Source organism: Scatophagus argus, chromosome 9, assembly GCF_020382885.2.
Source record: "Scatophagus argus isolate fScaArg1 chromosome 9, fScaArg1.pri, whole genome shotgun sequence".
NCBI classification, from domain to species: Eukaryota; Metazoa; Chordata; class Actinopteri; family Scatophagidae; genus Scatophagus; species Scatophagus argus.
The window spans coordinates 16,249,807-16,275,604 of NC_058501.1; the positions used below are offsets into that span (position 1 = coordinate 16,249,807).

A 25,798-nucleotide genomic window follows, 5' to 3' on the forward strand; every position below is an offset into this window, starting at 1 on the left:
GATAATTTCAGAAATTAAAAAGCCACAGCGCAATGACTTGATTACACAAAATACATCATGTCACGAAGATAAATCTAAATTATTGGAGAAAAAAATGCAATTTGTTCAGTGAAGAAAGTTACACTCTAGAGTAAAAAGTGAAAAAACATACAACAATAACACGTATAATAAATGTTTACTATTAATTTAAGCAGCACTGCTGGCTTACAGTCTCCAAGTAAAAAATTTAAAACCAGCAGAAGCTGTAAAACCCTAATTTCTGTCTGACAGGCTTTTCAGTATTTCAGTCTATCTAGGACACATTGCAAAGTACACAGATCAGTTCTACATTTTCTTTGGTAAATTAGCTGTATCTCCTTTTTTTAAAAAAAAATAAAAATAAAAATAAAGATCATCCAGATTAAAAACTGATTTCTCAACACATTTTCTGAGTATCATTCAAACTAGCAACATACAGTTTGATACTTCACCACAACACAACCCATGTAAGGTCCACTAATTTCATCACAGACCCTACAGTATCAAGTCTTATTAACAATATGACAATATGTCACATACAGCAGTTTTCTGTTTAAAATAAAACACTAGCGCATGATTACAGTGGAGGCTGAAGCCTAAGTCCCTATACAGTATCTGTAAACACAGATTAAGCTTACTTTTCTTTTTTAAGAAAAAGTCACTGATTAAGTTCAAAGAAAGGCATTGATGCTGAGTTTGTAGGAGATGTCCCACTGAGTGATCATCCTGAAAAATAACTGAAAATCAAATGGAATTTTGTTTTATTCTTGCACCGCTGACATGTGATAAATGTTCTTAGTGCGTTCCAAGATATCTCCAGGTTCTTCACTGGTGTTACTGTCGTTCAGTGACAGGGATCAAAGGGGTATCTGGAGACGCCTCCATGAAGCTCCACCTCCGTGTCGGACCAAGCGATGACGTCTCCTCTGAGGTGACTGCCGCAGGAGGCCAGGCTGTAGATGTCGCTGGCTGTCAGGACATGTGACCACATGTGCACATCCGACATCTCGCCAACGAATGACTGAGTGGCATCAAAACGACCTCCCAGAGTGTCCTGGAGAGCAGAGAGCAAATGACAGTCAGTGTTGACCTTTGTCATTCTTTTTTTTTAAATATTATGTAAAATATGAATCTATGCTGTAAAATATTAAGTAATCATTGGTGAGGTAAAATGTTATCGGAAAAGTGGAGTTTAGATTGTGTTTGCATAAAGAGAGTTATTAGAAAAAGATCATAAAGAAATTACAAAGGGTAAGGCTTCACTAATGAGAATTGAATATGCCATTTAATATGCCAGATATGTGCACGAATACATGCACTTAATGATACCAAGGAGCAAAAAAGGTTTGAATCAGCAACTACTTGAACTATAACATGTTTCAAGCTCGGAGCTCACTTGTTCAGTATTTGTGCAAATGTTTCCCTTTTCTGTATTTAAAGGCTCCTTCCCATTGAACTTATTTACAGGTATCTTCTTAACTGTAAAGGTTCTCTGCATCTATAAACTTGAATCGCCACTTGAATTTCCCTCGGGATCAATAAAGTATCTATCTATTTATCTAAAGGATGAATCTCTTAGTCTTTACCTGCTCCTGTCCCAGGATGAAGACTCCTCCGGGTTTGATTGGGTGCCAAGGGGAAAGATTGATCCCCGACCCCCTCTGCACTCCGTCCTGGTAGGCTTCCCACTGTCCATCCCGTGTTGACCAAGTCAGACACACGTGGTGCCACTTCCCATCGCTCAGAGACAGTGGGAGCGTCACAGCCTGGGGACGGGATAGTAAGGATGGTGAGTCACTAAATACGTTGTGGTATAATACAAGTAAGCACAGAGGCAAGAATATAGCTTGAGATTACACAAGACACAATCTGTCGTTTATTTAAATAAAAGGTACAAGCCAGAATGAACCCCTAAAGCGAACTTTAAATTCTGAATCTCACAAGTAAAGAATGAGTCTGATGTCACAGTCGTAGGGGACCAGGACTGTTGGGTCTCGACTTCAACAGGGATCTCAACAAGCCGTGTTCAGATACTTTTTAAGCTGCCACACTTTGTTGTTGTTCGAAAATGACTTTTCGGGGCCTGTATCACTTGACTCTGTCTCACCTTGTCATCGATCAGCAGTTCCATGGGGTTGTTCCCCCACTCGATGAGCACCAGTTCATTAGCCTGGCCGGGTGCTGAGTAAGAAAACGGGGTCCCGAGGCCAGGCCCTACACCCGCCTTGATCCAAAGACACAAGGTCAGAGCGAAGATTTCTTGCAGCAAAGTCCTCTTCATCCGCCCATACATGTAGTTGGTTCTCATCGGGAAGCTGATCTGGAAGGCATCAGGACTCTTTGACTTCTTCCTGCTGGAACCTGCTTTGGAAGAAGTCAAAGTCCGTTTAGTCACTGTTCTGGTCTGCAGCTTTCTATTGTGTCATACAAACCTCCTCAGCAGAATCTGGTTTGTCCAGGCGTCGTGTATTGCAAACTCAAATTTTTATTTTAACACACACTTTGCTTTAAAACAAATGTAATTCTTGACCAACAGCAGTTCACAAATCACTTTGTCTCTAACATCCTGTTAGGTCTGGATGTTTTACTCTTCACATTATTTTGTCAGTGGCTGTTTCTAAGGTCAAAAATGAACTCTGAAAATGCAGAAGAGACACAAAAGGGCTCGCTCACAACAAAGCATTGCTGGCGAAAATGGAGAAAGAAATTTGCATAAGAAGTTTTATTGCAGAAAAATGCACTAAAGTAAAATCCCTAATGCTGCATGATCTTTCTTTTCTTTCACTTTTGGAACTTAAGTGGCTGCAGACCAACCAACTCGCATGACTTCTCATCCCAAATGCTGCTTCATTAATAGGAAGTTGACAAAACCCGCTGACTGCTGCAAATGCATGTTGTTATGTTGCTGCGGTGGTTGCGTACCTGCCAGGTGCAGCTGGTTGAGCATGCTCTCCAGTTTATTTGAGTGGAAACCAGTGTGTGGCTCTCGTTCTCTGTATCCTGTGTGCAAAAGGTAACTGTGAACGTCGGCTTCATTACTGTGGTGGTCACCATCATCATCATCATGGTGGCCCCCGTCATGGTCGTCATGGCTACCATCGTGATGATCATCGCCGTGGCTGTTGTCGTGATGGTCGGTGTTGTTCCCGCTGTCGCTGTGACCACCGTCGTTGTGGTCGTCCTTGTGCTCATTTGGGTGTCCATTGTCGTGGTGTTCTTCGTCGTCCCTGTGGCTGCTGTCATCACCGTGATGGTCCAGGCTGCTGAGGGCAGCAGTGCGATGGTGCAGCTGCTCTTCCAGAGCACTGATCTTCCTCTGAAGCAGCTCCTTCAGAGAGCTGGAGTAGGTGATGGATGTGTTCCTCTTCTGCTGAGTACAGTGAAAAACACACGCAGCTTAAGCCTTGATAACAGTTTCCTGTCACTTAATCCTTATGTGCCTTATATACAACAGAGAGGACAAAGGCATCACTGGTGTTTCTCCCACATAGACACAAACTGAACGAATTATGTGAGCATCTGCTGATCTGTCACCCACAAGCCCCAGAGAGCACTTTTTGCACTTCTTACATTTACTAATAATCTCATATTGTCAAATGCAATAAGTAAGCAGTTGTTCTATATGTTTCGCTGTATCTGATTCTGTTTTACTTCTTCTCAGGTAATCCAGGCTTTGTCCTGGTGCGTGCCCTGATTACCAGTCTGTCAAGGGAGATCACGATAATTACTGCTGATGTTAGACTCGTGAAACACAGACACACACACACACACACACACACTGTACAGCTCCTGACATCTGTCTGTGATCACGATCCAAGGAGGTGAAACAGCAAGAAAGCACAAATACCAAGAGAGTAAAAGCTGTGAGCAGCTAAAGAGAAAAACGGGACTGTAACACATCCAAATTTTCACCACAACTACAGCATGTGTAGTCAATCCACTGTTACCTTATGCATGAGCATCTTACATCAGTGACGTCCACCTCTGAGCCTGTTGCTGCTCTGAGGTGCCCATTGAGGGAAGTCAGGGTGACTCTCTTGCTAATGTAGTGAGTGGCTTTATGCAATTAAGTAATTCATTGTTCCTTTGTTTAAAGTACTTAGTGGACACGCGCTGCTCTGGGACTTGATTGTTCGACAAATAATCCACGTGTGACGACAGCATTAATGTGTCCAAACGAGGAAATGCCATTTATGGGCACGGTGCACATCACAAGTCTCCCTCCACATCAAACTCTGCTTTTATCCTTCAGCTGTGTTTGCTTTGAACTCCCTTTTTCATTTCTACTCTTCCTGCCTACAGTTTTGTTCTACCTTCATCCCAAAAGTTTCTTCCTCTTACTGCTCACCTGCAAGTTGTCCAGCCTCTCTTTGAGCGCCTGCAGCATCCTCTCCATCTGCTCCGGTGATGATGAGACGTCCCCTGGTGTCACATGTTTATCCTTCCCCTGGTTGTTGCTGCTGTGGCCTCCATCAGATCGCTGCCCCCCTGCGGAGGGGTAGTGGGGTGAGTCCGGTATGAGGTTGCTGTTTCCATGGTGACCCTGCTGGTTGCTATAGTGCCCGTCATCAGTGTGCACGTGATGACTGGCCACCCCTGCGTGATGGGAGCGTGAGGCCGTGCTGTGGCGCTCTTCGTGGGGCGCCGCGCCCTGTCCGAGGCCCTCGCAGAGGGTCAGTTTGGCCGTCAGCTCTCTAATGGTCTCCCTCTGTTCCAGAATGGTCTCTTTCTGCTGGACGAGGCTCTCCCTGAGGTGGAGGATGGTGGCTTTGGCTTCTTCGCTCGCCCCCCACCAGCCAGCAGGAGGTGCACTTTGATGGCCTGGTGCGCCGGGCCCTGCTGCCCCTACGCCTGAAGCTCCTGCAGGGAAGCAAGCTGGGTCTGCATCCACAGGAATAGGCGTGCAAACAAAGCGGGGGTGGGCTCTGTAGTCATAGTCAGACCCTGAACTGGCAGATGCAGGGCAGAAGAGGAGTGAAAGTACAGAAAAGACAATGGGAACAAGAAACAAATGTAGAGACTGAGAGTTCCTCATGATCTCCATCCACGTTTCAGCCAGCACGACTGGAGAGCTTGACCTTGCTTCAAAATGTGTGATGCCAGTTGAAGTAAAGGTTGTGCTGACTTCTTTGTTGTTGTAGAGCAGGCATCAGGGAGCACAATAACAAAGATCTCCACCCACAAAGTATCCACTCATCTGTGAAGAGCAAATAGACATCACAGTTTTGTTTTTTAGTTTCTTTGTCACACAAGGGATTTTATTTTATTCTGGACGTTGCCTAAACCTGCAAAGCACCAGATTTTTATATAAAGCAGTTTGGGTAGCCTCCACACAATAATTATCACCTGTACTTGTTTTGAATTGTATTGTATTTTGCAATGTAATTTGTATACTGCACGTCCACCTTACATTTTGTCCTAGTGTCCTATATGTTTTAATCTGCAGGTGAGAAGTATCAGTTGGACAAAAGGACAGCTAGAAAAGACTTTTAGATCAGGCTGACTAAAGGTCCTCACTTCTCAGCAGGTTGTCAGCGTGATGTCTACTGCCTCAGTTAACTGCAGCCTGTCTGACCAGTAACCTTAAGCGTGTGGCAAAACAACCAGAGTCTGTCCAGACAAGGATTAATCCGAATCAGAGGTGTGACATCCTGGCCGGATTTTTGTAGGTCTCTTTAGCGTGAGTTTCTCTGATGGTTTTGACTTCCTGGAAGCCGGAAGGAAGACATACAGTGTAGGCCAATAAACAGACTCGGTTGATCTTTCATTTAAAAATCTATACAAGTGAGTGTTTGGCGACTATAAAACGCAAACTAGCAGTGAAGAGGAGATCTGATACATTTCTAAACTGGATTAAAATCTGGATCCCTAAATGAGCCCAAACATTGCACTCCACGTGCTTCCATGTTGCATTCTCTGTGTCCATGTCATAAAGGCTGGCTGACCTCTCTCAGTGCATGTCCTTCATTATACAGGGTCGGCATTTTCAAATGGCACCCACGAGATGTGACAGCTGACCACCTGTTGCTCGCAGGTCGACCAGCCTCCATAATGTATATGTGTGTGTGTGTGTGTGTGTGTGTGTTTGTTAGTGTTGATGGTTCATACATGATTCACTGCATTTTATCAATAATGAAACGGAGGTTCTTTTTAAAAAACCCCAACATCCAAATATATCCATTTGCGTGACAAAGATCCGCCCTCACAGAAATCTCCTCAAAAGCTGATGCAGCTGTGTGCTTGTGTTTACTGAGCTGCAGCAGAAACTTACTGCTTGTTTCTTTAATAGACAATCTGTTTTGTGATCATGTTCTTATTATTATGAAGGGAGAGCAGCGTTTGCACGACGGCATCGCTGCAGTTCCTGTTGTGATTTACGAGGCTTAGAGGAGCGACAGATGGTGGAGGTACAGAACCATGTCACAGCCAATCTCAACAGTTTAGCCCTAAGTTTATTACCACCCACAGGTCACTCAATTAACCTAATTGCAAGCAGTTGTTGTGCTACCTTAGCTAGAGATAAGTGGGCTTCCTCAGCTGTGTGTGTGTGTGTGTTTGGCTGTGTGTTAATCCATGGGATGGTAGACCATCGCTGCACCATATGGTCAAGGTGGGTATTTAAGTAGTGCGATTAGTCACAAATTAAAAACTGACGACTGCAGTTCGACCTGAGATTAAAAAACAGTTGACGCTGACTAAATGAAATAGATTCTGTTTGTAAACAACAAATTTCTTTCTAGACAGAGAATGGATGGATTTAAAACTACGATCATCCTGGTGCATTACAAGATGAGTGTCAGTATCATTTTCTCTGGTGAGTGGTGGTTCCCCCCAGCCTTCTTTATTGTATATCATGTTTAAAATATCATGTTTAATGTCATTAAAATGTCTTTATACTAAAACCTGTGAGATGCCAAAACAGCACACATGTTAACTTCCAATCCACATAGATTCTCCTTTTATCTTCGCTATATTTTATATTTTGCATGCCCTTTTAGATATTAAATGATATATCTGTCTCATTTGGTGCATGTGCAATACAACCCAGCAACCAAAGTGATGCAAGACGGAATCTGTCAAAACTCTGCAGCATATTTCTTATAACAAAAAATATGTTATTTTTTTCAACCATTTATGCGTCACTTAAATTCTTTAAGATCACCTAATATTCTTTGGAAACTAAAAAAAAGCAGTTCTGGATTTGAATAGATCCATCTTCACATCCTCAGGATCCTTCACTGCGAGGATCCAGTGTCTCTCTGACTGTCTTTTAATGCAGTCAGATGTGAAAGACAACCATGTTATTGTGGACCCCTAAACTGCCTTGAGTTACTGAAAGTTATGTGCATGACAAAAAAAAAAAAGAACAAATAAATTAAAAAACAAATTGTAAGAAAATGCTTTCAGTAGGAGCCTTCATCAATCCTTACAAGAATATGTTACCATCTACTGTTTGCAAACTCATGTTGCTTCTTGTCATATCTTAACGATCAGCTGATTGTCATGTAACATTTTTAGGATGGTCACATTTCTAAATCTTTGTTACGTCTCGCTGAAATCACTGAAGTAGTATTTCACAACATTAATGCTCTGTTCTCGGTTCTCAGTAGCAATACATCCTTACCTTGGAGTCCCTGTGAGTGCAGCTTGTGTATCCTCTCTCTGAACTTGTTGCAGTGAATTATTCCTCCTCACACGCTGATCAGATTGAGAGAGATTTACTGCAGAGGGGAGCTCAGTGCTTTTTATCCCTCCTTCATTGTCACTACCTCTTTTTTCTCTCCTCCTCTCCTCCCTTCCTTCAGCCTTGTTGTGCTTTTCTTAGAAGACCACACCTCTTTTCCTGTTAGACTCTTGGGACTTTTTGGCATCCCCTTTGCTGCTTCCACCATCTTTATTTTGTTTGTTTGTTTTGTTTGATTTGACCTCTGATTTACAGTTATCCTCTCCAGCAGGACACAACCTTTGGTTCAGTTTCTCCAGTACAGCGTCACGCACCTCACCCAGATCTCGGCACATTAATTGGCCTGATTAACTCCTCGCCTCTTGCAGTCTGACTGGCGGCCACAGAGGTGGTGGCGGGACAGCAGATGGCTCCTCTCAGGTCAAAGAAAATCACAGAACACAACATGTTGATTACAGGATCAGACACTTATACTTACATTAACATTAGATAACAGGTTCAGACACACCAGCAGATGCACTATATAACACAAAAGTATTGGGACACCTGACCATTAAACCAACAGGGATTTTAATGCCATTGTATTCTAAATACACAGACAGCTTTGCAGCTACAACAGTCTCCACTCTTCTGGGAAGACTTTTCACAAGATGTTGGAGTTTTACTGTGGGGATTTTTGCCCATTCATGCTGTGGAGCATACGTGAGGTCAGACACTGATGTTGGATGAAAAGGCCTGGCTCACAGTCTCTCTTCCAGTTCATCCCAAAGGTGTTCAGTGTGGTTGAGGTCAGGGCTCTGTGTGGGCCAGTAAAGATCTTATATCCATGTCTTTCTTGGAATATTATAATATTTACAAAATTTCTTAAATAAAACTCTCATTACAATCTTGTGTTCTGTAGGAAAACAAAATCTCAGTATTTCAAACTATTGAAATATTCAGTGTTTATGGTCTCACACACACACACACATGCAGTGCCTGCTTTTACGTCAATTTACCTCACCGGCGCACTTCTAGAAGAGTATATACTGTAAAATATTTGTAAAACATTTGTACTTTCAGAACTTGCATACTTCCAGCTATGTGTTGACCTGAGTTTACCTCTCAGAAGGTTTTTTTTTATCCCTTCTTGTGGGAGGACATTCACCTGTTTGTGTGTGATACATTTGTACAAAACTCAGGTAAAATTTGTGACGTAAAGATTAGTAAACATGCGACCTGTTTCTGTACACTTTGTGTGCAGCCAAACACTGATTGTAGACAGAAGGAAAGATGGCAGAGGTGTGTTCAAGTCATCTCTATTGTTTAATAGGTCAGCGAGAGTTCTCCTGTCTGTCAATCTCCTTAATGTGTGTGTGATTGTGTGTGTGTGTGTGTGTGAATTAGGCCCCATGGAAGTGAGCCGAGGCAAACAGCTTTACAGCTCAGGTCCAAGGACACGAGACCACAGACGCTCCAGTGCCCCCCCTCAACACTGAACCAAGTGACCCAGAACCCCACAGTCCACAGTCGCCTGCTGCGGCTGGCAAAGTGGAAGCTGAAGGCGGAAAGAGATGACGTCTCGTGTTTTTAACGGAGAGGTGATGGTCCAGGACAACCTGCTACCAAGTAAAGACAGCTTGCTCTGTTTTCTTTTTATTTCTTTTTTTGGGTGTGGGTTTGATTTGTTATTACCCTGTCCACTAAAGACGGGCCTCTCTGTTAGTGTTAGTGCTTATGGTGTTTCTGAGTGTGTGTGTGGAAGGTGACACGCTGCAGTGATAAGGTGAGTCTGGACAGTCGACAGTAACATCTGCTTTATTCAAACTTGTCACCATTATAACTGACATGTTTATAAAGGTGTGTGCGCTTGTGATTATGAGTTTCCTACCTGCCTGTTTGGGTCTTAAAGATACAGTTTTACTGCTGCAGTCCAGTGCACTTGCTGCAACCCGCCGGCTGTTCGGTCTCCTGCGCAGGAACACCTGCGCCACCATCTGGGACAAACATGCAACTGCAGCTTCAGTCAGACGCCTGAAGTTCCTACAAGTGACGTGATGTCAACCGTTAGAGCAAGAGTTTAGCTTAGAAACACAAACATCAAAGACATATGTACACAATGTACAGTTGTAAAGTACTGACACTTATATGTGTGTCTTAAGAGTAGCTACACTGTATGTGGAAATACTTTACTGCAGTTATGATTAGTATTAGTCTTAGTTTGTATTGGTACATTTACTGATTGGATTTACATGCAACACAGTCATAGAATATTATCATTGTTGGAGTTTTGACTAGCCTGCGACTAGGACTGTAATACCTTTACTCTCACCTCTCTCCACTTTCATGATTTGTTGTAGCTGATTGAAGTGGAGCTTTTAAGTATTCTAATTTATTGAGTAGCAATGCATCATATTTATATTTTATATAGATATATCTTATATCCTCATTATTTTATCAATCAGAATCTGCAAACAATCTGTCAAATAAACAGTAGTTCTCTTGTATGCAGTGAGTCAAAGTATAAAACACAAACACAAGCAGGCTACAGACCATACTTACTGCTGAGGTCAGGACTTCTGTATTTACTTTTGCATTTTTATTATTTATTAATTCTGAGGAAAATTGAAACACTTGGTGCATATTTTATAAGCTGTGAAAAAGCGCAGTGGGGTTTATGGACTCAGTATGTTTAAAATGGACTACAATTAGATCCAAACATTTTGGATTATTTATCTGAACCTGCAAAATAACTATCAAATACATGTGGTGGAGTGGAAGTATAAACTTGGAAGGTATAAATACCTCAAATGTGAGATAGGCCTATACTTTCCACCAGTGACTACAAACGATCTAAACTTTTTTCACCACTTTAAACTCTCCTCCAACACCTTTATTTCTTACATTAACCTTTACTCCTGCAGTTTAATGCAATAAATGAATGACCCATGAAGGGGCCTCCTCCTCCTCTTAGAAGCAGGAACTTGGTGATGGTCCGGGTGTATGTAGGCCAGTGATAGGCCTGTCTGTGCTGTGGCTTGAAAAGTTCAAGTCATTATTCTCCCCCTGCTCCTATTCAGATGAGGTCCCGCTGGCTCATTGTTATTCTGCCCGAGTGACAGAGAGAGAGAGAGACAGAGAGAAAGACAGAGACAGAGAGAGACAGACAGAATGGGAGGCTGACTGTGGTTTTTCAACGGCAGGGAGCTGGTTGTACTGGGCGGGGGTTTGTCGGTGGTGCTCTGGCCGTTTTTTGTTTTTTGTTTTTTGTTTTTTTTTAGCGGGCGTGAAGGCATGTTGGTAATCGGCTCAGTAATGAGGAGAGGTACTGAACGGCACCAAATATCTGACCCCGATTCCTGGGAGTAAAAGGAGGCAGAGAGAGAGAGAGAGAGAGAGAGAGAGAGAGAGAGAGAGAGAGAGAGAGAGGGGAAAAAGGGAGAGAGGGCCATGTGAAAAAGGGGTGGAGGGCAGTTGAGATTTAGTGCTCTGCTGGATGAAACAACCCCCCACTAACTAACGGAGAGGGAAAGTAGTCTAATAGGAAGAAAGGAGGGGGTGTTGTACTGTTCATTTAACACTCAAAGACACGCAGGAAGCCTTTATCGTTTCCCACAATGAGATCTGAAAAGGTATGTAACTTTTTTTTTCCTATTAAGCAGCTGATTTATTTTGTTACTGTTTTACAAATGGAGCTGGGAGTTTGGGATCAACAGGTAGCTGTTATTGAGCTGCACCGTGTGGGCATATGGCATAATGCTTTTCTTTTTTTTTTTAACTGAAGAAAAACATCCCATTTTTCCAACTACTTAGCTTACCTCTCCATATTTCAGGCTTGGCACATTTTACTTGTCATTTTTTGTTTTATTTGCATGTCCTTTGATGTGTTAAAATGAGCTGAGATGGCGTGGAGGAAAAGGCTCATTTGGCACTGGAGAGCTGTTTTAGCCGCAGGTTACACCGTTAAGTGATCTGCTGAGAAATGCAAGAGAAGTAAATGCGTGAATATCTGGTCACATGTCACCATAAAACACCACCTTCAGAGCCACCAAAATGCACAATAACTAATACGTCTCAAAACTCTCATTTAAACAGAATTTTCTTCATGCTGAATCACTTTCTGTCATTTCTTATTAATTAAACTATTGTAGTGACATTAGGGCTGCAGCCATAATTTAAAATGTCAGTCCAAAAACCCAAAGATATTCTGCCACATTAAATAGAGACAAACAAATCCTCACAGCTTCAAACCATATACTTTCTTGCTTAAAAATGACTGAAATGATAATTGATTATCAAAATAGTTTCTGATTATTTTTCTGCTAACTGATTCAATCAGTCATTCCTGCTTTAAGTCACATTCATGCGCTTTTTATGTTTACTTCCGAACCATTAAAGAGATTTAAAGAGGCCAAAGCACATGAATGCACCTTCTGTATGAGTTTCCCAACCACCTGCAGACTGTTCCTGCTGCACCCTGAAACAAACAGCACTTTATTTCTTAGAATTAAAGCAAACTAAGCGTTAACTAAGAAAACACACATGCATAAATGTTTTATTTAGTTTCAGTTGTTCACTTCATCATTTGAAAGCATTTACCTTGTTACGTCTAAAGCCCTCCAAAGCCCTGCTGCAGAACGACTGACTGTTACGGCTCCTCTGACAAGTTACAGACTGCACCCGGGTGGCCTCAATGAGCAAGAGTCTGGAAATGTTTTCTTTGTGTCATATACCATTGGTTGATCTGGGTCAACATTTTCTCTGTAATCTCACAGTGATAACAAAGGAGGGCTGCACAAGGAAAACCAAATGAGCATTTTGCCATTAAATCCAGACTGGAAATCCTCATGACCCTGGACCAGTCCCCCCCCACCCTTTTGATCGTCCTCTCTGCTGAGGAAAACACTGCTGTCGTGTGTTTGTTCAGCGCTCTGACACCTGTGACTCAGGCTGTAGAAGCCTATTGTTCTTATCTGAAATGGTATAACTCGTCTGGCACTCGAATCTAGGAGAAATATTTGGGTTGCCGCAATGCTGTGAGACGATAATGCAGAAGCTGGCAGCTGAGACATGGAGGAGATCCATGTGAAAATAATACTGCTGGCCAGAGACACAACCCAAGATGGTGTGACATCCTCACCACTTGTTGTGAGTCCAATGGCCTTTAAAGTTCTCCACTTTCCACGTTTCAGTCCTTCACAGAAAGAGCGACAGCACTGTATAGTAAAGTACAGATTTATCTTTAATAAATACGGATATATTTGGCCTCTTTGAATTCCTCGTTTTATCCAGCTGTCCAAAACTCGATTGTGTTCATTTTAGTATCATTTATGGCAAAGGAAAGCGGCAAATTCTGACATATGAGAAGATATAAACTCTGAATGTTTGGCATTTTTGATTACTTTCCAATGAACTGATCAGGTCAAGGGCATATAAATGGAACTAAGTGCTTTGACGTCTTTCATCAGTTGGGTTTAAAAACGGCTGGATTTGTGCTTCATCCTCTTGTTTTTGGAGTAAATGTGAAGCATCATTCTGGCAAATCATCACTCACTGCACTGTAATTTTTGTTTGTCTTTTCTCCTTTAGGTGGTTGCTGTTTGTTGTAAAGCTTAAGGACCTGAACAAGAGCAGGAAAATATCTTAAAAAACGTACATGGTGGCAGGACATAACTGACAGAAGAAAAATGTCTCGAACGGAAGAAGTCAACAAGATGACAGAAAATGTCTACAAGGTATGGCTCCACCATCTGATTGTATGTTTTATCTACCTCGGTACTGAACCCTGTGAAGATATGATCCGGTTTTGGCTTACTGTGGGGACTAAAGAAACTTTTTTTTTAGCAATTTCACGAGTTAAGATCTGCTAACTGCCCACTCAGTGCAGTGTGCCGTGAAATTGTTGCAAGTGTCCTGTTATTTGTGTGTATCTTTGCCAAAAGGGGATTTTGGATCAGTTCAACCCCAGTCTGAAGAACTTTGTGACGATGGGGAAACACTATGAGAAAGCCCTGACAGGTTAGTCAAACACAGGACTGAACTTACTGAATACCCTGAATAAGATGTTTCTCCAGTTTCCCTAAAGTGTACTCCCTTCTTCAGGAGTAACTGTGGCTGCAAAAGGGTACTTTGACGCTCTGGTGAAACTGGGAGAACTGGCGAGCGACAGCCAAGGCTCCAAAGAGCTGGGTGAGTGGGCGGCGGGTGCAGAAGGACCCAGCTGAGGAGAAAATAAAAAAATAAATCAGAGGTGGCACATAATAAAGTGAAGAGAGTCCTTGGACAGCTGGGCAGAAGTCACAAATAGTCTGCAGCATGTGTCGAAGGAAGGAGATGAAGACTGGAGGCAATGAGGAAATGTGAAGAGAGAGGGAGAGAGAGAGAGAGAGAGAACAGAGGGAAAGGGAGAGAGTAGGGTCATTGTTGGGAGATTAACAACACCACATGATCTCATTGTAATGCTGAAAACAGCGGGGGAGGCAGGCAGGACAGTCGGAGGGCGAGATGCCAGCCACCACATACTACAGCGCTGTGTGGCCGAGGGAGGGAGGGACCCACAGCTGACCGACACTTTGGAAATGTGAAACTGTGTCAAAACAGCAGGTTTTCAAACAATTTTCAGTGACACGTCGCCCACACGTGTGTTGACGTTGATGCTGTTGTGAGGGGGCGTTATCAGAGCACAGACTGTAGATGCACACAGTGTAGTTTCTGCACTGTAGCTAATAAATGCAACTGATTGTCTGTATTATCTGAATATCATATATATATATATGTATATATATATCACTGATGGCCCTGACTGTTGTCCTGTGCTCCGCTACTCCTCACAGGTGACACACTGTTTCAGATGGCCGAGGTCCACAGACAGATTCAGGTGCAGCTGGAAGACGTGGTAAGACTGTGCTCGGTCGCTCTGCGCAAATTATTCTGCAAAATAAAGCCAATGTGATCAGTTGGTTGAATGTTGAATTTATGATTTCTGTAAACTCCAGCTCACACATAGAGATTTTTGAACATGCATACTTGCTCAGATTGTTTTTTTTGGTTTTTGTGAAGTAATTAAAATGTCACTGCATCTTGTAAAAGTGCAAGTTTCGTTTTCCTTGGTGAGGATGTGAATGCTGCAGTGTCACAACACTTTGATGTTTTCACCACCAGTTAAAGCTGTTTCACTCTGAGCTGCTCGCCCAGTTGGAGCAGAAGCTGGAGCTGGACATCAAATACCTCACAGTGAGTCAACACGTTGGCTAGAATGTCCCACACTCAGTACACTGGCAACAAAACCTGCATTCACTTTGGATCAGTTCTGAGAAAATCAGTCTATTCTATTTTAGCTTAGTTTAAAATTTGATCTGATTTTTATTTGACTGGAAGGTGAGGTAATGTCAGGTGATGTTTGTTAATGTTGTGTTTAACTCATTTCAGTTTTGGAAATTATTCAGTAAGTCATGGAAAACCTCTTAAGATGACTGCGTAAAATTTAAATGCTTTACTGCGTGAAACATACACATGTGGGTTTTTGGCAACCACGCATACATTTTAAATTTTAACGAAACCTCATTTTAACACTTTTTAACACTTTTGAATACATCCTCTGACCTACACTCTTGTTGTTTCCCACCGCTTTCCTCTCAGGCCACTTTGAAGAAGTATCAGAGCGAGCGGCGGTCGAAATCTGAGTCCATTGAGCGTTGCCAGTCGCAGCTGAAGAAACTCCGCAGGAAGAGCCAGGGCAGCCGTCACCCAAACAAATATGGAGACAGAGAAATGCAGGTAAGTGAAACCCAGATCGAAATACATAAACACATAATCTGAAGTTCATACGACACAGTGACCTCTTTCATTTACTGAACTTCACATTCGGCCTTACAGCAGATTAAAAAGCACAATTATGTGAGCATTTGTTTGAGAAATAGGCCAGTGGTAATAAGATTAAAGAGCAATCTGCCTCAGCTGATGTTTCAGTAAACAAGCACCTTAGTGCACAAGCTTTTACCAGAGGAAATATGAATAAGATGGTGAAAGGATTTTGCCACTTAAAGAATAAAAATGAGAAATCTTTTACATTTGAAGAAAAGGTCACCAGGGAAACAGACGGTGTTTTATGAGTTGGATTTTTTTTATCATTGTACAACAGGCAGGATATGATGTCACATGTTGTCCACTTTCCTTACAATGTGCCTGAAAGGTCACTCCGTCCTTGAGCACTACGCCTGTGGGCTGTGCATACATGTGTGAGGATGTGCAGGTTTGCAGTGAAATCTCTCTTGACTTTTTTCCTCAGTTTGTGGAGCTGATGAGTCGCCGCCAAGGTGAGCTGGATGCTTTGGTTGCCACGGGTTACAAGTCTGCGCTCACCGAGGAAAGGAGACGATACTGCTTCCTGGTGGACAGACAGTGTTGTGTTACCAAACTACTCATCAACTACCACTCCAAGGTGATCTGGTCGCTTGTGTGTATTGTTAGGTAACATTTGAGAGAGGAGATAATGAAATCCAGATGTTTGGAGCCTCTTATTGTCTGTAAGTCCCATAAACTCAACAGTTAATTTATCCTCCTTGCAGGTGTAATCAAACTCTGAAATTAGCCTTTCCCTGTATGTCATAGATCTTTAACTGAAGCACAATCCCATATACAATATCTACTGCCCTACAGCTGAAAATAGTCCTCAACAAACACTAAAAACTACAGGGCTCAGTTGTTTCAGAGATATTAAGTTAAATATGCAGGCCCACTGGTGACAAACATATGGAAACGTATGGAAATCAGTGCTGAGACATACATATTGTACATTTTTGGTCTTTTCAGGAATTTGTTCACAATATTAGAAAGAAAACAAAAATAGAGTAACCCCAGCCCTGTCCTTCAACAGTGTTGTGGTTTTCCTTTTTGTGCTTTTGAACAATAGGTAAGAGAGCTCCTGTCACAGAAACTGTCATCCTGGCAGCAGTCATGTTCTCAGCCCACGAAACTCCCAGAGCGCGCTCTGAACCTGCTGCGTCACACCGCGCCTCAAAGCTCGGGGGCTGCCGGGATAGCCGAGGTCCTCCGTCACACCAAGCTCGGCTCTGCTCAGACCGAACAGGTCAGATCACTTACTGGTGTACTTTGGTTTGAGTTTCACCTTTTCAAAACCTTGCTAGATAAAGTCAGACATGAACAGTGGTGGCCAAGCAAAAAACAAGTCTGTCAGAGGTCGGAGAATTTTATTGTTTTGCAAGGCATAAGCGATCCTCAAGTCCTCACTCTGAAGTTCTGAGTCCCAGTTCAAATCCCACGTCCTTAACTTTTTGATTTGAGTCTCAGGATACTGGTAGTCATTATATAATTAAAGACCGTGGCAACTCTAAAATAACTTTACTGCTGGCCACCTATCATTGACAGATGGACCTACTTAGTGAACAAATTGCTAATTATTTATTGATTTTAAAAAAATACCCTGGAGGTTAATAAAATCTTGGACCCACAGTCTGGAAATCCTTATGTGATCTGAGATATCTGTTGGGGGATATCATATAACATATACATAACGAACATATACATTTTATGAAATTTTCAAGAAGAAGACAAACATTTGCTGCCTAACTTAGCATGTAAGAGAGTCCAAACACAGCAGCGACCCAAATGGCAATCAGACAGCATGAGCAGAGGACGTCAGCTGAGTAGGTGGTCCATATGGCCCAGACCACTTCTTACTGACTTAATGTCTGCAAGTTGACAGTATCTCTCCTTGTTTTTTTTAGAAGCTTTCTGTTCAAGAAGTCCCTCCTCTGTTGAACGGAGACTCCAGTCGCTCCCAGCAGCAGCGCTCACTCCCCTCCAACACCCAGAGTGATACCTGTCCTCCTCAGGGTTCCCCTCAGACTTTCCGCTCTCTCACCACTGGAGGAGCTGCCGGAGGTTCATCACGAGGAGCATCTCCTCAACACACCAGCACTCCCGTCAGTGCATCAGCAAGCCCCCTCCCTGACAGCAGCACCAGTGGCAGCGCCAGCCCTGCTGCATCCACTCCCACCACGTCCAACAGCTCGACCCAGCAAAGCTCTCTCCTCCTGGCCACCAACACATCCAACCTCTCACCGTGTCTCATCCCCTCCACGGTGATGTCACTAAGCCAGATCTCCCCGGCCAGCGGCTCAGTGCATGGCGTGACCCTCCCCATCCCCCACGGTGCTCCTCACAGTCCTCCACTGCCCCACAGTGCTCCTCTCTCCAGGGCCATGACTCCTGTGCAATTACTGCACCAACAGATGGGAGCAGGTGGGAGCAACACTTCCTCACCTTCACATAATTCCTGGCTGCTGAAAGCCACTGAGATGTCGGCAACAGCAACACTCCCACTGCCGAGGAGACCTCTCAGTGAAATGAGGCTGGGTGGCTTTCAAGGTAAGATGGGATGAGTCTCTTAAAATTGGAATCTTGTGGGTTTGGCGACACTGTGGAGACATCAGGTGCTGCTCAAACGCTCGCTGAGCAGCGTAAGAGCAACTAGTGTATCTGTTTATAATGCAGCCTCATGTTGTTTTAATAAAGATTTTGTTTAAAAGACACAAGCTTATCTCATGTTGTGCACTTCATAAGTAGAAAAGTAAATATGTAACAGTAATGCTTAATTACATGCATCATTTCAAATCCCTTGTGCTTAGGCTGGAAATTTGCATCTAATGCAGAACTGGTGGACTCTTGCAGTAACAGTGAAACTGACTGAATAAACATAAATGCCTCTTGTTTTTTTGGGTTTTTTCTTCCTTTTCTTTTTAGGCTCCAGTCTACCCAGGATGCTTCCTTTATCTGGACCTACATGTGTAGAAGCCATGTTTGCTCACACTCCTGCAGCATTGGAGGGCAGAGGCGTAGGGGGCGGAGCTTGCTTACTGCACTTCCTGCCCGGTGACAACATCGCCCTGCTCATCTCTGAGCCGAGAGACGGATGGCACTACGGTCAAAATGAACGAACTGGGCGGTATGTTTTACAAATCACTCAATGATGTAGAATTTGCTGAAATGTGCAGCACAAAATAAAAACCACTAAATGATGTTGTGTATAACTTGAAAGGACTTTGTAATTTTTAGCATCGTCATAATGTCCAAAATTACAAGACTCTGAAATGTCTCAGTGCCTTAAGACAAGGCTAAATGAAGCTGCTTCTGACAGGAATGTCAAGATTACATTTAGGAGATAATGAAAACGTGTCAGGGACACCACTTCCCCTCAACCTTGTGCTTTTATCTAGCTTACTGTAAGTAGAAAGACTTTTTCTTTGTTACTTCAGAACAGCTTTACATATGATGTGCTGTGTGTATGCTTCTCCCTGGCACCAGGTTAACAAATATACAGTATTTGTATATGAAACTATGAAAGATTTTTATTCATTACACATAATAATCAAAATGTTATTATTCAGCCACATAAAGAAAGTTTTTCCTCCACAGGAAAGGCTGGTTCCCTTTCTCCTACACTCAGCCACACCTCAGTAAGATTGATCACCTCGAGAAGTAAGTCAAAGATGAAGTTTTAAGCTTGTTGGTGAACTTTGACATGATTAATGACAGAAATACTTCCTTCACTTCCCTTTGGCTGTTTTACAACTTTCTATACAAACAATACTTAATAGTAAGAAGTTAAAATGTTGATTGATTCAAAGTAAACCCATATGTAATCTCAGTAAATCGAAACATCAGATGTACAGAAAGTGTACAGGAGCCTATAAACTGCAGAATGTTACTCCGTTTGTCCTCTCAGTCTTTCCACTGCTGCGTCCAGACACATCCACTTTGCTCTCCAACACCAACAGCATTGTTGGTGAGCATTAATACAAAACCAACATCTCTCAACCAGCATCATGTTTCCTTTGTCTTTTTCCTTTTATATTCTTTCCTCTCTGTGACCTTCCCTTTAGCTCTCTCTTCTTATCTAAGGCTAACAGCACCAGTACAGGCCAGCTTGACAAGCTGGTGTCTCCCGGTTTGCCAGCTCTTACCCCCGAATCAGAGGAGGAGCGCTCTCTTCCGCCCCAGAGGGTCAGCACCTTCCGTCCACGCCCATACAGCATGGCTGACAGCAACAAGGTCGGAAACACGAAACCCTTAAGAAGTGACAGTTAGAGTGAATGTCTTCTCCCAACTAACCCTCGCTAGAAGAGATAAAGTTGTTTGTTACTGATGGAATTTCATTTGAAATACCCTTGCAATATTTTCTGGTCTTTCCTTTACAGATCACCTCAGAATTGGTCTCTCCACCACCCTCCCCAACCAGGTAACTTTTTTAGCAGACCAAAGGTACTTTGTATGTGTCATTAAAGGGGTATTGCACCAGTCAGAGTTAATTTACTTTACTCAAGAAGACTGAATTGACTGACCCCTTGGAGACTACACATGTTTAACACTTTGACTACATTATAACCCATATTGCAAATACTGCTACTACAAAGTAGGAGTGTTAAGTTTGAAAGACATGGGCATGTGCTGTGGTTGTGGGGATGTCAGTGTCAGTGTGTAAGTGGGTCCGACACTTTGACACTAAATGAAATATCTCCGTACAAATTGCTTGGGTTGCCATGCAATTTTGCCCAGACGATGAACCATAATTACTTTGCCGATCTGCTGACCTTTCATGTAGTACCACCATAAGGTTGCTTTGTTTCTTTTTAGTGAAAGACCTTCAATTAAATGAAATGCCATGAAATTTGAAATTCCCCCTTGGATGACTTAGTTTGGTGATCCTTGTTTTTTCCTCTAGTGTTGTCACCTTGTACCTGCAAACTAATGACATCCCAATCAGCCTCAGCTGTACTCTGTCTTTCAAGCTGGTGAGAATGCTGTTCATTATTGGCGCGTTCCTTTTGCACTCTTAAGTCGTTTTCCGAATTGTTTTCTGACTTCCGAAGTCAGAAGTGACGAAAGGAACTCCACCTGAAATTGGAATTACAACTGGCTTTTAACAGATGTGATATTGTTGTTGTATATTGGATAGCGATGATGTGAAGATGTTACTGAAATATCTCTAATCACTTGCCAATATAGACTGGTTGTTTACGTGGATAAGAGATAAAACGTCTGTCAATCATCAACTAACCTCAGTTCTATGTTGAAACAGAAAGAGGGGGGAAAAAAAGACCCTCTTCCCATGTGACAAATACCCTTGAACCTATAAGACCCCTCTCTAATCATGACTCCAAGAAAACATTAGCCATACTGAACTGAACATACTGAGTCCAGAGTTATGACCTACAAGTACAAATGGAACGCAGCATATGCCTGCTAAACATTAGCATTATAGTTAGTCATCGTGAGCATGTTAGCTTGTTTACATTAGGGTTTAGTTCAAAGTATCATTGTGCTGTTTTTTGCAATTCCCTAACTCAAGTGCCTGTTTAATCACCAATTTATGTAATGTGTGATTGTTAAACCTTTTATTTTTATTCTTTCCTCCTTTCAGGATCAATCCGTTTGCCCACATCCGACTTAGGAAAACTGTCACCAATGACCGCTCTGCTCCCATCATTGAGTAAGCATTTTATAGCCACAGCATCAACATCCTGTTCTCTTTGGTTTGTAAGTCCATCAAACCTCAGGCTGAATCCTGGAAACAGTCAGATTCTGTTTTGTTTGATTCTTTCAAATTGTACTTTACTTCAGATGTTCTTTTTTAAAATCAGTTACAGATTATGTTTTGCATGCAGGACTAGAACATTGTTAAAGCAAAGTATAAAAGATTAATCGGTAAAGGCTGATCTGTTTTTAAATATTGAAGTTCTGAAGTATTTAATAGGAGAAAAATAGAGACAACACCACTATAATATCAGAAAATTCAGTATGAGTGAAAAATTGGCATTGAAATAAAATAATGTTTGGTGAAACAGAAGTAAGGCAATAGGCTGTACTTAGTTTAGTGTTTGAGATTGACATACTGAATCTTGCTCATCCAGAATAACTAACATTTTTCTTTCTTTCCCTCCTGTTACTGTCTTATGTGCAATTTTTCTTCATATAACCCCCCCCCCCTGTTTTTATGCAATATTCATAAAAGTTCTCTTTGTTCAGCTGATCTAGGGACTGGCTCCTAATAGCAGGTTGTGAACCTTCATTTACACTGTAGTGTTACGGTGTCAATGGGGAGAGGACAGGCTCCTGTTAAAAAAAAAAAGTGCTATTATGATATTATATTTTTTAGAAAAGCTGCTAGATTGTTGCATTTTCTTGATCTCAATGAAGGTAAACTTTTAACTTTTTTCAAAGTGGGGTTTTTTAATTTTAAAACATGGTTATTTGGCTGAAACTTGACCTGTTTTATTGGTTCGGTGAGTTAGTCTTGTGTCATTTTTACCTTAAAATCACTCTACATGGGTAATGTTACGTACACTGCCCGTGTTACAACATATCTAAAGTTTATGCTAGTTAACACTATACATTTTGCTGCTGTTAAGTTACGCATTTTTGTATTAGTATAACTTTTTACCTGTACTCAAAATACATTGTAAAAACACTTCTACCTTAAATTTGATTATTCAGATGATTGCTCAGTGAGACTTTGTTAGTTTCTCAGTGGAATACTTATTTAATACAGTACAAGTCCTACAAAATAAAGAAACACTCATGAGCTTTGCAGACACAAACTGTGGCAGTTAATAGGGGAATGTTTGGATGGTGTTATTATTGAAAGAAGTGTTTCTTTAGAAAGTAGCAAGTTGTGGAGGGTTCAAAATGTGAAGATTAAGAGATTTGCATGCTCGGTCTTTGGATTTGATGTCTTCTTGATTCCTTTTCAGTCCCAACTCTAAAGCTAGACAACATCTAGGCTAGTTGATTGTAGCTGTATGTTTACCAATCAAACTGAGCAGAATCTTAAAGAGAGACGTGAAAGCCAAGACAGATCATAGGATTAAGTCTTATTGGGGAAATGTATCCATGAAAGTGATGAAGAAAGTACACGGGAAGTTGGCCAACGTCTGAGCAAGTGTAAACTAGAGATATCCAAAGTAATATTCTGTAAGTCGGTAGTTGCCTCTAGCAAACTGTGGTTTAAAGGTGGAACTTTTAATCTGTGCAAAGTGAAATGGTTTTTGTTCCTATTGTAATTGCCTTGACTTTCTATGATTGTCTAGCGGCTTAAAGATTAAAGATATCGCCCACACGGGTTGTAGTAAATCATTTCACACAGTGAATATTATTACTTAGCAGTATGGCATCATTAATAACGGTGACAGAAAAATGATAGCGCTAGTGCTTATTCATGCTTGTATATAGTGCCTTAAATGTGTGTGTTTGTGTGTGTATATGACTTTTGTTTGACTATTTTTATGATGATATTTCACTTTGGTGGAACAGGATGACTTTGTTGAGGCAGTGAACCTCCAATACATTCAGGGTATTCAAACTGAACATGAAATGAGACTTCTTACACGACGCAGTGAAAATTCTGAATAGCATATTATTATCACGAATATTGATTCATCTAGTCTTTAATCTCTGACTCAAACTGAAATAAGTTTGGGGCAAGTGAAAATGCAACACATTAAAAAACTAATTATTTAGCCAGAGTGCATTAATGGAAAATGTGTGAAAATTAGTGTAGAAATTGATTGACACAGAAGAATAATATAGTATATGTGCAACACAAAAATAAGTTTGAGGTATGAAACACCCTCTAAGAAAGTCATGGAAAATTTATAAAGGAATGAATGTGTGCACGCTGTTGTACATGCAAGAAGATCGCTAAATGAATGATATCAAGTTTACCGCTTGATTGCAGAAACTTGTCGTAAGTCAAACACTCTTCTTCCAAAGTAGAATATTGTTTTACCATTGCACACCCATTTTACAGTCACTTGGTTCTGTATAAAATGACGCAATGTAAACAGACCGCAAGTGTGTTCTCTGAATTGCATCGACATGAGATCCTGTTGATTGCAGAAGATATTATTATAATGATGAATACTGCTGAAGACTTTCTTTACCTTAAACACTGAATATTGTCTTGTTGTGAAATAAAAGTTCTTAAAAGGAAATCTTTGTCCACTGTTCCACTGTATGAACATTGTTTAGAACATACTAAGCTTTTGTATGTATTTCAAAATACTCCATATATATATATATGTGTGTGTATCCAAAGTGTGTGTGTGTGGAAAGAGTGGATGAAGTGGACATGAACAGAGCATGTATTTCTCTGTTCATGTGTTAAAATGTCTTTGAAGTGGCTCCACATACTGTTCCTACCATTCTTACTCATTCAAGCAGGCTAATGCTTGCATGAAACAAGGAATTCATTTTTGACCAGTATTAACCTGATTTCAGCTTTGTCAGGTTATAAGCCTTTTCTGAAGGATCAGAGTTATGTCGAAGCTTAGTTTCAAAACTCTCTTGATCTCCTCTGGAAAATCAAACAGGAATCTTAAAACTGGGTTATTATTTTCCTCACAGGAAAATCTGATTTGTTTCACATGTTAACATTCAGTCTAACAGGCGTATGAACAAAATTAAAACTTAAGTTTTTCGCTCTGTGTTCAAATCTAAACAGCTTCAGTGGAGCAAATTAAAGTTACAGTATTCAAAGTCCAAATCTAAAAACACTGTTGGACAGGTGGACGGTCTTAAACCTTGTTCTATTCAGGCAGTTAGGCTGATTTAATACTACAATATAGAAAAACACGTATTCAGTCCAAATGTATTAAACAACATTACACAAATGTAGAATTAAATAGACAATTTTTAATAGACAAGTGGAGGAGATACGCAGACATGTATGACCAGAGGAACAGCACAAGTGTTGATTGTGAGACTGTGAAGTTATAGGTTTTTGAACCACTCCAAGTTGTTTCCTTTTGGTTCACGCGGATGGGCGGGGACATCAGGCATATTTCCATCATCCCGCACAGGGACTGCATTGGGACAGTAAGGAAAATAAGCTTTAACATTTGATTATGCAGGCATTGAAGTGAATGGCTGAAGTAGTCAGAACTTTCAAAGAAAATCCAATACAACGTGCTGTAAAACACTGAGCAACAGTGTTTACCTGGGTAGTTGTATGGCACAGCTGAATTCATCATTGCTGAATACTTTGTGATGGGGCTGACGAATGGAATAATAGAACCTGAGGAAAGAGAGGTTTAATTAACTTTAAATGCAATATATTAAACACGCTTGTGTCCATATTGGTCCGTTGAAATCAATTTAGTGGCTCCTTTGCTCTGCATAAGTTCGCAGCAGACCCCTGACATACCCTGCTGCTGACAGAAATTACTGAGAGGCAGCATTTGGTCATTGAGGGGCCTTACCCTCGAAACTTTCTATACACCTCAAAAGCACCTCAAAATATTAACTTCTGAGGTGCTTTTGATCTTCTTTTTTTAACAACCTTATCATATTCACCTCTATATTATTACATAATAATGTGCTATCAGGTGGGTTTGATGTCACGCTGTGGCTTTTGGTTATAACTGACTCAAAGCTTATGGAGAGGAGAACACTGGTAACCACATTATCTTGAAATGAGAATTTTAACGAGTGGGGAAACAACAATGGTCATTTTAAAGGGCCAGTTAAGGGCCCTTTAGTAAAGGGCCATTAAATTAAATTAAACTGAGGCAGTATAAATATGTCTGTTCAATCCGATTGCACGGGAATATCTAGTAGTGTACACGTTGAACAATGTAAAGCTCTCCTGGTATCATTCACAAAGCTAAGCGTATACGACTGGATATTTACCTAACAGTCCAAAAGCACAGGAGACCACGATAACGGGCTCCTTATTCCACGCATTCTTCAAGAACGCTGCGACTCCTGAAAAACACAGGGAAGGTTAAACTCCTTCAAAACTGACAGTCAACCTATGGTTAGCTAATGTTAGCCACCGTTAGCAACACATCCAAGGTCATGTTTTTCGTTTTACTTACAATGGACATCATTGTCTGAAAACTAACTCTAAAAATATTTAGCGTAATTTCGAACATTTAAAGGACATATTAATGTTATCTGGAGTTTATTTGACCAGGTACGTGCACAAGAGATAACTAAATACTCACATACCCGCCATTTTGTCTTGTGTAGTTTCAACTGAGTGGGTGATCACGGGAAATGTAGTAACTGTGTACTACGTGTAATTTCTGCGCCCGTCGC

The 25,798-nt window shown here is 41.4% G+C and overlaps 3 protein-coding genes across 5 annotated transcripts; 1 reads left to right on the plus strand and 2 right to left on the minus strand.

Moving 5' to 3' along the window:
* Nucleotides 1–565: 565 nt before the first annotated feature.
* si:dkey-283b15.2 (neuronal pentraxin-1) lies at nt 566–5,412 on the minus strand. Its single transcript, XM_046400416.1, has 5 exons — nt 4,367–5,412; nt 2,941–3,385; nt 2,126–2,379; nt 1,605–1,784; nt 566–1,072 (listed from the first exon to the last, which is right to left on the minus strand). Exons 1-5 carry the CDS (start codon nt 5,060–5,062, stop codon nt 863–865), a joined length of 1,785 nt encoding a protein of 594 aa, XP_046256372.1. The 5' UTR covers nt 5,063–5,412; the 3' UTR covers nt 566–862.
* Nucleotides 5,411–23,681, plus strand: zgc:158689 (uncharacterized protein LOC791177 homolog). Of its 3 annotated transcripts, XM_046400413.1 has the most exons (18): nt 5,411–6,628; nt 6,759–6,832; nt 9,089–9,328; nt 13,271–13,416; nt 13,624–13,699; nt 13,784–13,870; nt 14,515–14,576; nt 14,843–14,914; nt 15,320–15,457; nt 15,969–16,121; nt 16,593–16,769; nt 17,428–18,070; nt 18,446–18,647; nt 19,118–19,180; nt 19,585–19,753; nt 19,900–19,940; nt 21,123–21,191; nt 21,714–23,681. In XM_046400413.1, the coding sequence occupies exons 4-18, from the start codon at nt 13,369–13,371 to the stop codon at nt 21,748–21,750; spliced, it is 2,037 nt and encodes a 678-aa protein (XP_046256369.1). In that variant the 5' UTR covers nt 5,411–6,628; nt 6,759–6,832; nt 9,089–9,328; nt 13,271–13,368; the 3' UTR covers nt 21,751–23,681. The 3 variants fall into 3 exon arrangements, with proteins under 3 accessions (XP_046256369.1, XP_046256371.1, XP_046256370.1); XM_046400415.1 differs by lacking the exon at nt 21,714–23,681 and having other exon boundaries at nt 21,123–21,692; XM_046400414.1 differs by lacking the exons at nt 5,411–6,628; nt 6,759–6,832; nt 9,089–9,328 and adding an exon at nt 11,099–11,313.
* A 690-nt stretch (nt 23,682–24,371) lies between these two features.
* On the minus strand, nt 24,372–25,789 carry ndufa3 (NADH:ubiquinone oxidoreductase subunit A3). Its single transcript, XM_046400178.1, has 4 exons — nt 25,709–25,789; nt 25,388–25,462; nt 24,696–24,773; nt 24,372–24,561 (listed from the first exon to the last, which is right to left on the minus strand). The coding sequence occupies exons 1-4, from the start codon at nt 25,713–25,715 to the stop codon at nt 24,470–24,472; spliced, it is 252 nt and encodes an 83-aa protein (XP_046256134.1). The 5' UTR covers nt 25,716–25,789; the 3' UTR covers nt 24,372–24,469.
* Nucleotides 25,790–25,798: the final 9 nt, after the last annotated feature.